At 44.1% G+C, this 12,630-nt stretch overlaps 2 protein-coding genes across 2 annotated transcripts; both read right to left on the reverse strand.

Annotated features, from left to right (window-relative positions):
* Nucleotides 1-348: 348 nt before the first annotated feature.
* On the reverse strand, nt 349-2,301 carry LOC127295142 (actin-related protein 2/3 complex subunit 5A). Its single transcript, XM_051325032.2, has 4 exons — nt 2,112-2,301; nt 1,967-2,039; nt 1,780-1,880; nt 349-776 (listed from the first exon to the last, which is right to left on the reverse strand). The coding sequence occupies exons 1-4, from the start codon at nt 2,210-2,212 to the stop codon at nt 641-643; spliced, it is 411 nt and encodes a 136-aa protein (XP_051180992.1). The 5' UTR covers nt 2,213-2,301; the 3' UTR covers nt 349-640.
* Nucleotides 2,302-4,542: 2,241 nt separating this feature from the next.
* Nucleotides 4,543-8,872, reverse strand: LOC127295139 (uncharacterized). The gene is made up of 7 exons (XM_051325030.1): nt 8,457-8,872; nt 8,263-8,359; nt 8,000-8,141; nt 7,796-7,878; nt 5,399-5,533; nt 5,157-5,261; nt 4,543-5,007 (listed from the first exon to the last, which is right to left on the reverse strand). Exons 1-7 carry the CDS (start codon nt 8,855-8,857, stop codon nt 4,882-4,884), a joined length of 1,089 nt encoding a protein of 362 aa, XP_051180990.1. The 5' UTR covers nt 8,858-8,872; the 3' UTR covers nt 4,543-4,881.
* Nucleotides 8,873-12,630: the final 3,758 nt, after the last annotated feature.

Genomic DNA, 12,630 nt, shown 5'->3' on the forward strand with positions numbered 1-12,630 from the left:
AAGTACTACATTAAGAGACAGCGCATCACTTGAAATTCTAAGTACTACATTAAGAGACAGTGCAGCAACTGAAGCACCGGAGAGGGGGCATTCGGCGGTATTAGTTGCATAGCTTTTGTGATGCAGCAATAGGAAAATGTATATTTTGGATTTGAAAAACATAGAAGCGAGTCATTTTGTGTAACTTCCAGTAAGGTAGCCTGAATTGTATATCAATATCAAAGAAAAGATTCATTTTCATGTGAATATCAAGACATGTATATGTAGGTACTCTGTAAGAAGCATAACAGGCAAATGGAGTTTCGCTTCAATAGCAGAAGGGAGAGAATCTCCACTGACAAAGACATCTGATCAAAACTTCCCAGGAAATTCTGACATCGGAATCTGTTTGGAATTTAACCGGAGTACCAGAAAAAACAATGGTTTGTCATAATCCACGGTACGGCGGATAAAACTACAACAGTACTTCCGCCACTAGTAAGGCACAATGCAACAATATACCAAGCTGGCAGAAAGCGCCGAGAAGGCGTCAACAACAATTACCTGCATAACCACTTTCCAGACAAACTAACTCGCCCTGACAAGATTTTCACAGCATATGACATAACCTTTTCGCATACACCCTTCATGAAGATGAAGCTCACACAGTGTTTACAGTATCAGCAAGTGACCTCAGTATGCATCCTAAGCCTGCTTTCTCCGTCAGTTTTTCATGAATTTTGAGGCATTGGTCACAAGTTGGCCTGTCACCCGTGGACAAACCTCTGTACAGGTACCTATATTGCAGCAGTGTTTAGAGACAAAACATTGGATACTAAATAGTTGCTATAAATTGACTTAAAAGTTTGTAGACTAAAGGGTGCCTCAAGCTCCCAAAACACATGCAGTCTAAAGTTATTACAGAGCGGGAGCATAAACAGCACCAACATAATATATGGGCAACAGTTTCAGAGAAGCATAAATAAGTGAAACCCGTGAGGAAAATATTATATTACCAATTAGTTGAACCACAAACTTAAGGAGAATGGTGTTGCAACTTTCTACCAAACATGAGAAAAATGGATATAAGAAGTGGCTACACTGGCATTAAGAACTCTGAGGTGGAAGCACTCAATAGAAAAGAAATGCTTTAGTAAACCTGAGTACCCATAGCCTGCTCATTAAGCTATTCGAGTATTCACGGATTTCACTGAATTTTTATTCTTACTACCATATAGGCAACACTCCATATGTGAAAAGATTGAAATGAAAATTACTTCAGCAGATCAGCTATTAATATAATGCAATGGAGTAATTGAATAACCAATTGCACTGCGGTCTAATAGAACCGTGTTAACATGATCAGGCAGCTTCCAGTTTCCAAAAAAAAAAAAAAATGAGAAAAAATCAACAGCTCTCTGCCTAAATTGCAACAGGCATGGAAGCCGTAAAACTGCAAAATCCTACTCCCTCCAATCCATAATAGGTGTCGGGGATTTAGTTGAAGTTCTTCCAAATTTGAACTAAATCCCCGACACTTACTGTGGATCAGAGGGAGTACGATAGGTGTATAGATACATTGCAAGAGCTATCAACGATCTATGCAGAACAGTTGTAGTGAGATGCTAAGTGAACTAATACTTGCGGCAGTACTCAACAAGAAATTCGATTTTACAAGGACACATTTTGAAATGTAAACCACATAAGTGTTGCTCACAGCAATTTACTCTGATTAAATTAAGATAGTTGGATCTTGGCAGCAAGGAAGGGAATTAGGAAAGCAAAGGGAATGGGTCTCACTTCATGAGGATGTCGTAGTACTCGGGATCCAGCGAGTTGAACATGCCGTCGATGTCCCTGATCGCCATCATGGCGCGGTGCACCACGATCCAGTTCGCCGACTGCGACAAGATCAACAAGACAATATTTCTAAGACAATCCTATGGAAGAAAAATAGACAAGGTAGACCGCCCAAAGGAAACCGAACCTTGCATCGCTCATCGCGGGTCTTGAGGGGCGAGCCCTCGAGCGCCGTCTTCAGGGCCTCCACCGGCTTCGACCTGCCCGCGCAGCGCACTAATTAGGCAGCAGCCGAGGAATCGGGAGGGGAGGGGGGATAGGGGGTGCCTTACTGCTTGAGGAGAGTCTCGATCTTGCGGGACTTCTGCTCGATACGGCTGATGAGGGCCTCCAGATTCTCGTCCGTCTCGTGGTACGCCGCCGACGAGGCCATCTCGCCGGTGACCAGGAAGGCGGGGTGGTGTTGGGTTTCTGGTTTGGTGGCCCCTGTACGAGTCGGCTTCTGTGAGTGTTGTGTTCTTGATGCTGTGTCCACTTACGGCCCAAATCACCTTGTCCAATTGCATCTTCGATTACATGTTTTTTCTACTCCCTCCGTCTATATGAGATTTATCCAATGTTCAAGAAATCGTTAATCTTAATTTATTGGTCGGTCTTAAAATAAATATTAATAGTTTATCAGCCGATTAATCAATTTTATCGGTCAACTATTTATCGGCTTATTTTTTGTAAATCCTAATTTTTGACACTAAATTTTCTATAATATGCTATGCAAAAAATAATATTTAAGCATTACACATAAGTATTACCTTGATTTCTTGCATTTGAATCAATAATAATGAAAATTTTGAGCTAATGTATAATTCCACAAAATCATAGAACGAAATTATCGACCGCCATACCAAATTTTATTGAAATTTCATTGACAATCCGCCGAAATATCGGTCATGAGAGTGAAAATCGGGTGAAATATCGGCTCTCATGCAGAAAATCAGCCGAAATATGGGTGGCGCGATAAACTGGACGATATGCCGAAATGGTTACCACCCGATTCACGATAAATCGGGATATCGGCCGATTTTTTGAACAGTGGATTTATCTAAATCAGAATATATCTAAATATTTAAATATTCCATCTGATTCAAATTAATTGATTTTATTTTATCTAGATACGAATGTATATAGTCAACATATGCATCTAGGTACAACCATATCTAGACAAAATAAAGTTAATTAATTTGAGTCGGAGGGAGTAGCATATTTATACATCCAGATTTAGATAAATGTCATACATCTATTTATAGACATATGTAGTACTCCCTCTGTCACGCCAAACATGTCGGAGTCCACCCTCCCACCAGTCCCCCTAATACAATCTGATTGTTTCAAATCTGGGCTACAAATCAAATTCCAATTTCGATTCTTCTCACCGTCGATGGTCTGCTCCGTCGCCGTCGTGCTTCCCTCGCACGGACGCCCTCCTAATGCGGACGCGCACTGATGGACGGGCAGGAGCTCCCGAACGCCAGCATCACGGACAAGCGGGAGCTCGCCGACGCTGGACGGGGTGGCTCGACCTAGCGGCCGGCCAGCCTGCTAGCCACGCTCCCAAAGGTTTTTTTTTACAAACTGACCCGTCCGACATGTTTGGCATGACGGAGGGAGTAGAATATATTCTCTCAGACTACATTATGACTTAATATTTGGTCATGGTCCATGCAAGTTGCGAAAGAAAGTTTACATATTTTCGCTTATACATGTGTTTACCATCATCTGTTAATTGTTGTGCATTCTTTTTCAAAAAAATGGACGCTCTCAAACGCGTGTGCCTAAACTGGGAAATTTGGGTTTGTACCACCATAATCCAACCGGCCTGGAATGCACACAACCGGCCTTTTAGGTATGGGTCTTCGGATCTTGCTTCGCCAGATCGATTTTGGATCTTTTGTCGTTGTTGCCGCGAGGAGGATTATCCTCGCAGTTTTTGTCCCGGCTGCTACGTCCTCGACAATGGTGATTCGTACTCTCGGCTCTCCATCGACGACGACAAAGCTAGTTGGTTATTATTCCCTGATATACTGGTGTTGGTACTCTTGCCGATGTTGTATGATTGCTTTAATGGTTGCGTGCGTGCACGCAGTCTTGGCATTGCGGCTCAAAAAATTATGGGAGAACTTTCGTCGGTATCTACAGGTCTATGGTTCGTTATGTATCTTTGGCTGCCTTCACAAGAGTACAAGATTGTGTTCTGGAAGAAGAAAGAAATTGAAGACCTCGAAGATTTGTTACTATCTTTTAGACTTTATTTTGTAATCGTTGGAGTCAGTTCATGTATCTCTACCATGTACTATTTGTTACTATGAATATATGTGGTATTGATTGTCAAAAAAAACGCGAAGCTTTGTACATGAGTTCAGTAAAACTATTAAAATGCTGGTTACTTCTATATTTGCAAATATTTATACTGGATATTAGTTAACCATACATGTAGCATTGTCTTGAAAATTACGTTCATAACATACAACGTCAGATTATGTCGAGTGTTACAGAAAAAATATTACGGAATTATAGTTGCCCAGCATCCATCTCGTTCAGAATTCTCACATTGTTAGCTTTATTAAGAAAAAATGGTAAATATTTCATAAAAGTGGTAAATATTTCAAATATATATTTATAAGCCTTATGAATATTTATACGGATTAACTTTTATTATAAACAGATTTTTTGCAGGCTTGTATTAGATTGGGTCAACAATCTAGCAACTAGTTGCTGACTATTGTGATCATCCATTTCATGAGGAGTCAACAATTAAGATACATGAATGTCTTATCTTTTTCACAAGTGTGAATAATACCTCTGGCGAAATAATACCAGAAGGCCCTAAAATGGGAACAAGTGTTGTGGGTCAGTTCTGAACTAATGATGATATGAAGATACCTAGCCTGGGCAATGGTACATCACTGCACAACAAGGCTAGTAAATTCATCTGTCCTATGTCACTTAAATTACAAACATCACTCGCTGGGTTGCTGACTGTTCCAGTCCCTTCATGTGTAGCATCAAAACCCCCCATACCGACACATTCATTTGTTGAGTTACTGCTTATAACTCTTCAACATTTGTGCGAAATATGTAATCCTCACTTTCGAGCTCTTCATGAAGCATGTTAATGCTTGGAGGAGCAAGCAACTTGTCTTGGTGACCACTGGGCTCTAGTGACCTCTTGCCCTAAGAGATTTAAGAATTTAAGAAAAATAAAAATAAGGTTTCTTGCAAGGGAACTCATGGATTAGGTAGAGTTGCAATGCAACTGAGTGATGCAAAAAAACTTGTTCAGTGGCATCTAAAAGAACAAGGAGCACAAGAAAAAATTAAACCTTCTGAAGGGTGTAGAAGAAGTAATGGAAGCCATCACCAAAGGTGCTCCATTCGACAGACCATGTAAACCCAGGTGCCTCAAAAAATCGACGACGAAAATGTGGCTGTCCAATACAAGGTAAAAAAAATCAGAAAGGGGAGTAAAGCTGCAAAACAAATACTATCATAACTTCATAAGTGACAAAAACGATGACAAATGAAGAGCATGAAAGAGGGATTCAGACAACTGGATCTCCCAAACCTGTCCAAAGGTAATGGATACAAATATGCCGTCTGGCTTCAAAACCTTGTGGATACCTTCAAGCATTTTCATTATATTATCCACTGTTGTAGGATTGGGGTTCCACGGATCACCAATATCCACAGACAACGCATCCTGTCAAAAGGATGTTTCTGCATAAGTCTAACAGGCAACATCTAATAGTTTAATCACAACGTTGGATGGTATGGTAGAACAGAGGTGCAAGGATAAGTCGATGAACATGGTGCGTCTTTCTGAATTTTTGTGTAGAGATGCTAAGTTTATATTATCGATTGTAGGATTGAGTCTTTTTCCTCGGTTGTGCAGCAACCCTAACAGTAAAAATGTTAAGTAATTATCGAGATAACATACACATGAAACCACTTCACTGGTCACTAAGTTCTGTTAAAGAACTGATAAAAGAGATTTATCGCATTGGAGAGTCACACAAATGAGTTCTTTTAACTTAGTTACTAAATGTTGGCCTTCTTTTAACCGTGTAATTTATGATGAAACTTCTGCACAATTATGTTATCTTCCGCTGCTTCTTATGTGAATGACTGATTGGTCATTCAGTTAGCAGTAACACGGTACTATAAGAAGCTCCAAGGGTCATCTTGTGAAATGCTGAAATGGATGAAGTTGTGCATTTTCACTAAAAGCTCTAGTTATACTAACACATACTGGTATTATTAATATTATATACCTTGGGGATCCAAATAATATTTTGAATGTATTTTCCAACATGGCAAATCTGGCCAATACACTATTACCTAGGCCAAATAACCTATGCACACTTTAGCTGCGCTTGGCATTGAGGTTGATTAAAATAATCCTGCTGGTCTAGCAAATTTTTTTCTATTTTCTAGTTTGAATAACCAACCCTTTCCTATTTCCGCTGCTATTTTTCCACAACAGATTGTAGAATCAATTCACCACAGCGCAGTTCAGCAACCACAAGGTAAGTTTTCATGCTGAGGCATGCGAAATTGCAGTTGTAACCAGAAAATAACCGATGTTTCAATACATTTTGTTGGTTAATCTTTTATCTCTAAATAGGAGACCCCCACTAGAGGATTTCTCTCAACATGCAAGGTATCCACCTCACCAAGCATATTTGACCAATCCTAGCCTCCCAAATCAGCAGCATGACATGTCATTATTTTGTTTTCATTTTTTTTTTTTTTTTTTTGCAGTTGATGATCACTATGGAACGTCACAGCTGAAAATAGAATAGAAGTGGGGCACGTTTCCTCTCCATTATTGTGTGTTTGTAACCGATGTGTAAATTGGCCATTCCTCTCCTCATAGTCATACCGTCCGTCTTTAATTGCACAGATGTGATCTGCTTCGTCTGCTGAGAGAACTGATCGGTATTTAGCTTGACCTTGGGAGAGCACCTTTGAGGTCCTGTTAATCTTCCCTTCATGATTTCATTTGTGTGCTTCTAATCTCCCCTTCATGGACCAGATCTTCTTCTGTAAATCTCCACGAGTTCTCCGGAGTACTATAGGCCAGGGTGTGATGGATTCATGATTATGGTTGCAACTTTTGAGAAGTAACATGAAACTTAGTTTCATAGACAGGCTCAGGTTGCAGCATTGATCGTTGGTTCTTTTCTACATCATTGCCTCCTTTGATGAAGGATTTTTGCCTCCACATTGTGCTTCTACGGTTCTACTTCTATGAACTACCTGGTTCAAGATTGGGATTCATTTGCAATATGCACGAGCTTGTGGTCACTTCATACATAGTTTGATCACATCCCGTTTAATTTTAGAAGCACTCCAACTTCCAAGGGATATATCTATATTAAGCTCTCTGGATTTATCATGGTAGAGTATCTTTGAGGTATCAATTCTTTTTCCTTTTTTAGCGCGGTGAATTGCTTAACTGCTCCTCCATACGAGTCCTGGCATAATTACATGTTTTCAGTTTTTCCATACTGCTGTGTGAAAACCATTGTTCATATTACATGTACCTATGACTATCTTTGAAATGAAGCTCAAAAATAAAGCCTAAACAAGTTTACATTTTTTCTTGCAGGCAGAAAATGGGGTGACTAAGAAAACAAGTTTAGAAACTTAATGTGCAGTTACTAATAGGATTTTCTAAACAGGTTGAGAATCCGTGCACATGACTTCTCTTTGCGTGCGTGTTACACATTTGGCCAGTCAAAAGGTTTGTTTCATTGCTGAATTTCATCGGTGAAGTTTGATCTTATTGTTGATTTATTTTTATCCATTTATGTATTTTAACTTCATATCTTTAAATTATTTGTTACTGATTTTCGCAGCAACGCGCGGGGTACCCTATAGTTTTTTTAGTGGCAGTTAACAAGCACAACATGCTCTAGAAAAAAATGATTGTGAAAAATATCAAAGTCAGCAGTCGTACCATGGTTCCTTTCTCAATCACAAGGTCGAAGCTCTCACTCTCGAATGGCATGTCGAGCATGTCCGCCACCACCACATCCACACCTTGAAGAAACAGAAGGTGATTTCTTAGTCAACCAGTGGCGCCATCGGTAACGAACGTGCAGAAAGTACCTTCCTTTTGTTCTGGTAAGGAACGGCGAGTCGACCAAGTAGGTGAACTTACCACTGGTGCCCTGCTCCGCCAGCCGGTCGCGCATCCTCTGGACGGCGACCGGCGAGAGATCAATACAGGTGATGCCGCCGGCGACACCCTCCCGCAGGAGGTCCTCTCCAAGCCGCGAGCTGCCACACCCGACGTCGAGAACCTGCGCAGCACAGCACAACACGCAGAAAATCGCAGTACAGTTCGAATTCAGGAACTCGCAAATAAGGAAATCCACAAAGATGATCTGAAGAATCAGGGGAAGAGGTCGGGGGAGCACGAACCGAGATGGAGGGGGAGAGGAGCGGGGAGAGGAGGTGGCGGAAGTGGGAGAAGTCCTTCAACCACTCATAGTGCTCCTCCTTCCCGAACCGCTGGTCCCTGCGAAGCCATGACCGAGCTGCGTGAGATCGCTGCTCCCTGCGCAGTTTGGAGTGGAGGGTAGAAGAGCAAAGGGTAATAAGGACTAGCGAGCTACCAGTAGGAGGGGTCGAGGTAGGCCAAGGCGGTGCACGGCGCGACGTCGTCTGACATCGCCGCCGCGCCGGAGGTGCGTGCGCTCTGCTTGGCGGCCGGTGGGGTTGCTCGGGTTCTTCTGGCAACGACGCTGATGGCTAGCCGCCGGGCCGAACACGCTGGCTGGTTGAACCCTACGAGGCGTCGAGGCAACGCTGGTTTAGGATGGCCGTCTGATGTTAAAATCGACGGCTCAGATGAATGCTGGAATACAAGTTCTTCATCCCGCATCTCCAACGGGGCGACGCCGCGCGGGTGTCTGGTAACCGCTCCAGCAGCGGGGGACGACGCATAGTGATTGAACCGTCCGACGCAAATGCGGTCTAAAAATGCGGTAGATTTGCGTCTCTGCGGACGGTACATTGACGCAGCGGTCGTCCGCCCAGTCCTCGCAAGGGCTCGCCTGGCAGCGGCATAGAAGCTTCGTCTTCCGTGGCATAACTTATGGGTGGTGCACTGCAGCTTTTCAGGATCGCGTTAATGGCATGCCTCGGCTTCCGAGAGCGTGCGCTGGTGGGCGGCGTCGCAGTGGCAGGACATTGAAGGCGAGATGGCGTTCGAGCCTCTTAGTGGTTCGATGTTCCCGACCACATCATTGCCAGAGTCCACCCTATCCACCCGACCGACGCCATGGGGAAGAAATGTTGGCCGTTCCGCAAGATGAAGAACGACCACGAGGCTAGCGACTCGCGGTCCGGTAAGAAACCGCGGGTCGGGCGGTACGCCCGCATCGAGTTCGCGCGCCACCTCTCGGAGGAAAACCGGCCGGTGCCATGGCCGGACGCAAACCTACCTGGAGGAGGCCGGTACCTCAACTCCAGGCGCGTGCCGATCCCCCATGCCACGCGAGGGCCAAGAGCGCCGTGACAAGGTGCGCCGCCGCCGAGCGATCTTCTCGGCCGATCTCCGAGAAGAACCGGCGTACGCGCTGAACTCCTACAACTGGATCTCGTTCGGGACGTGGGAGTTCGACGCGCGCCGCCGAGCTGGATACCTCGGCGACCTCGACTACTTCGACCACGAGATCGCCGCGGAAGAAGAGGAGAACGATGACGAGGACGAGGATGCGGGCAAGGATGAGGACGAGGAGGCGGAGCGCGCAGACAACGACCACGACGACGACGGCCCGGTGTGGGATCCGGAGACCCAACCGCCGAACATTAGCAAGGAGGAGGCCATTGCCATGGCACTGGCCAATAGCGAGCTCGACGAGCTCAACGAGCTCGCTATGTGGGACGGACTCGCCATCCAGCTTCGTGAGTCGGCACTCGCGCAGGGGAGGCCGGCGACTCCTCCGGCCATGCCGACGCGTTCCAACGACCACGCGCCGACTGCTGCTCCTTCAACGGCCTGGGATCCGTGGCCATCTTCACCACAACCTCCTGCGCCGACGACAGCCTGGCCGCAGTTGCCGCAGCCTGCCCTTCCTCCTCCACCGCCGACATACCATCTTCCATGGCCGACGCCGGAGTTCATCGACCTCGTCACCGACGACAAGCCGTAGCCAATAGCTAGGTTTTAGCAGACCTTATGGCCTTTTTCAAGTCTTTTTAAGTTTTTTTATTAATGTAAATTATGGCTTTTATCAAAGGGAAAAAAGTATGCGTCATGCCGCTGGAGCTACCCCGACGCAACAGACGCGCGGTCGATTTCGACCATTTGGACCGACGCAAGTTTTAACGTCCGAAATACGTCGCACCGCTGGAGATGCCCTAAGCAAAATTTCCAGAGCATAAGAACTAGCGAACTGCCAGAAGCAAATTAAATTTCGATCAAAGACTGCACATTTTTCAGTTCACCCAAACATATGAATTTCTTCAACGATTTCAGAAGGATAGGTAGCATTTAAACCTTTGTTGGAACATTTTTACATGTTTATGCACTAAATCTGTGCGAATATATGAACCAACCGATAAGCCTGCTCTCGTGTACTAAAATTCACGTGTTTTAGAAGTTCATCAGCAGCATCAGAAAATGCATACAGAAAAAGATGAATGTCGGAAAAAAATTCATTAGGCCTTATTTGGTGGACCCGGCGAATGGAACCTGGGTGCGCGCGCACCCATTTACGAAAAGTTTAAAAAAATGCTATTTAAAAGTTTCAAAAAATTGTGAAGTAAAATTTTGCATGTACATATTATGTTGATACTTACTCGTGTGAGTTTTTCACGAAAAAATATCATTGTGTGTGGCCTGCATAAAAATGACAAAATGTCCAAATGAGAATAGTGAATAGGAATTTGTACTATTCATAGGAATAGGAATTTGCATTTTGTCATTTTTCTGTAGGTCACACACAATGGTATTTCTCCGTGAAAACACACACAAGTAAGTATCAACATAATATATATACATGCAAAAATTTACTTCACATTTTTTTGAAACTTTTAAATAGCATTTTTTTGAACTTTAAGTAAATGGGTGCGCGTGCACCCAGGTTCCATTCACCATTTCCGTTATTTGGTACTCTATATGAGATATGTTGATCGTGAGGAGAATGTAGCTAGTGACACCTTCTTTCACGACATTGTAGATGTCCAAATAGCAGACGGTCTGAACTAATTTCAGAATTTCGTGGTTACATTCCATGAGGTACGGAACTTGTGAACCCGTGTCCCCCACGTGGTTCTCTGGCACGGGCGGAAACAAATCCTCCGCCATTGTTGCTCTAAGATATTACTGAACAAAGAGAAATTCTCATTTAAAAACTGAGTTTAATTCGGAAGGTTTTTTCGTTATTCTGGACAACGGAGCTAAATTGGTTTAATTTAAAACTTTCCAATATATTTTCATCTTACCTAATTCCATCTAGGTCCAGGGCATAAATGCAAAAAAACACGTCCTTAAGCTGGCTTCTTCTTCTGATCCAACTTCTTTGATTGCTAAAAACTTTGGAGTTATCTTAGGGCATGTATAATGGCAGGAAAGGCATGTCTTCCCTTACCCCGCCACATCAGCTAGAGAAGACATTAGATATAAGTTATATAATGCATTATATCTTACATCCATCTCTAGCAATTAATATTAATAATTAAATTTTAGTAGAAAATTTGTGGCTAAGGGAAGACATATGTGATACAATGGAGAAAATAGTCTTCCCTTATTTTCTAAGAGATGATCCCTTAGCTAAGGGAAGACAATCTTCTCTCTCTTCATTCTCTCTCCTATAACTAAGAAATTTTTTGACGTGGCATCCCTAAGGGAAGGCTGATATCACCCCATTGTACGTATCCTTAGAAGTAAAATCTAGCGTGGCTAACTGAATAAAAAAATTGATTGCCCAATTGATTGTTTACCGTGGTCACTGGAGATTAGAGAGTTGGTTAGGTTGCCCAACTCCCGTCCTCCTCCCCCTCGCTGTTGTTGGCTACAGCTGACGGGCAAGGTAGCTGGCGACGGAGGGTGCTTCTTACGAGCTGATGCAGTGGTGTGCGATAGCTCGACGTGGCGCCGGCTACTGAAGGAGCTCTCCCGAAGTTTCTCGTTGGTGTTGAGGCATGCTACTCGTGGAAGTTGGACGGCAAGGTGTGTTGGCGTCTGCTCAGCCAATGAGTGTGATAGGGGAGGAGCCGATTTGCTATGGAGGCGTTGCATTCTTCCTTGCCTCGGCGAGGTTGATTCTCATGGTCAACTATAGGCCGTTTGTGGGCGCAGGTGGAGGTTTCAGTGCCGCAGCCCTTGGATGAGCTCTGATGGCGATGTGTCTCGGGTCAAATATGGACCGATCTAGCCATTGGAGGGTGGTCGTTCTGATGTACATGTTGCGACTGGAGATAGCGAAAGGAGCCGATGATGGTGACGTCTTGTACGTTCCAGAAGACATCATTGAGGTGAAGCTCCAAGCTCCTTCTGCTACCTCTAGGGAAACCATCGATCTGTGGATTGGATGGTGGGGACACTCATATGTCGTTGCCCCCTTGGGGGCATCATCAATGGAGTCGTGCATCGAACAAAAAGACCAGTGGAGGTGTTTCGCCTAGAGGAGGAGCGGTGTTGCATCTACCGCATCGACATCGGCAAGTCTCGGTTGTTTGGCACGGCGAGGTATCAGTGACGGGCGTGTGATGATTGACGTGCGGTCTGGCATCGTGGTGGTGTCGACGGCAGACCTAACAATGACATTACTTTGATCCATG

This window comes from Lolium perenne, chromosome 4, assembly GCF_019359855.2.
Source record: "Lolium perenne isolate Kyuss_39 chromosome 4, Kyuss_2.0, whole genome shotgun sequence".
NCBI lineage: Eukaryota > Viridiplantae > Streptophyta > Magnoliopsida > Poales > Poaceae > Lolium > Lolium perenne.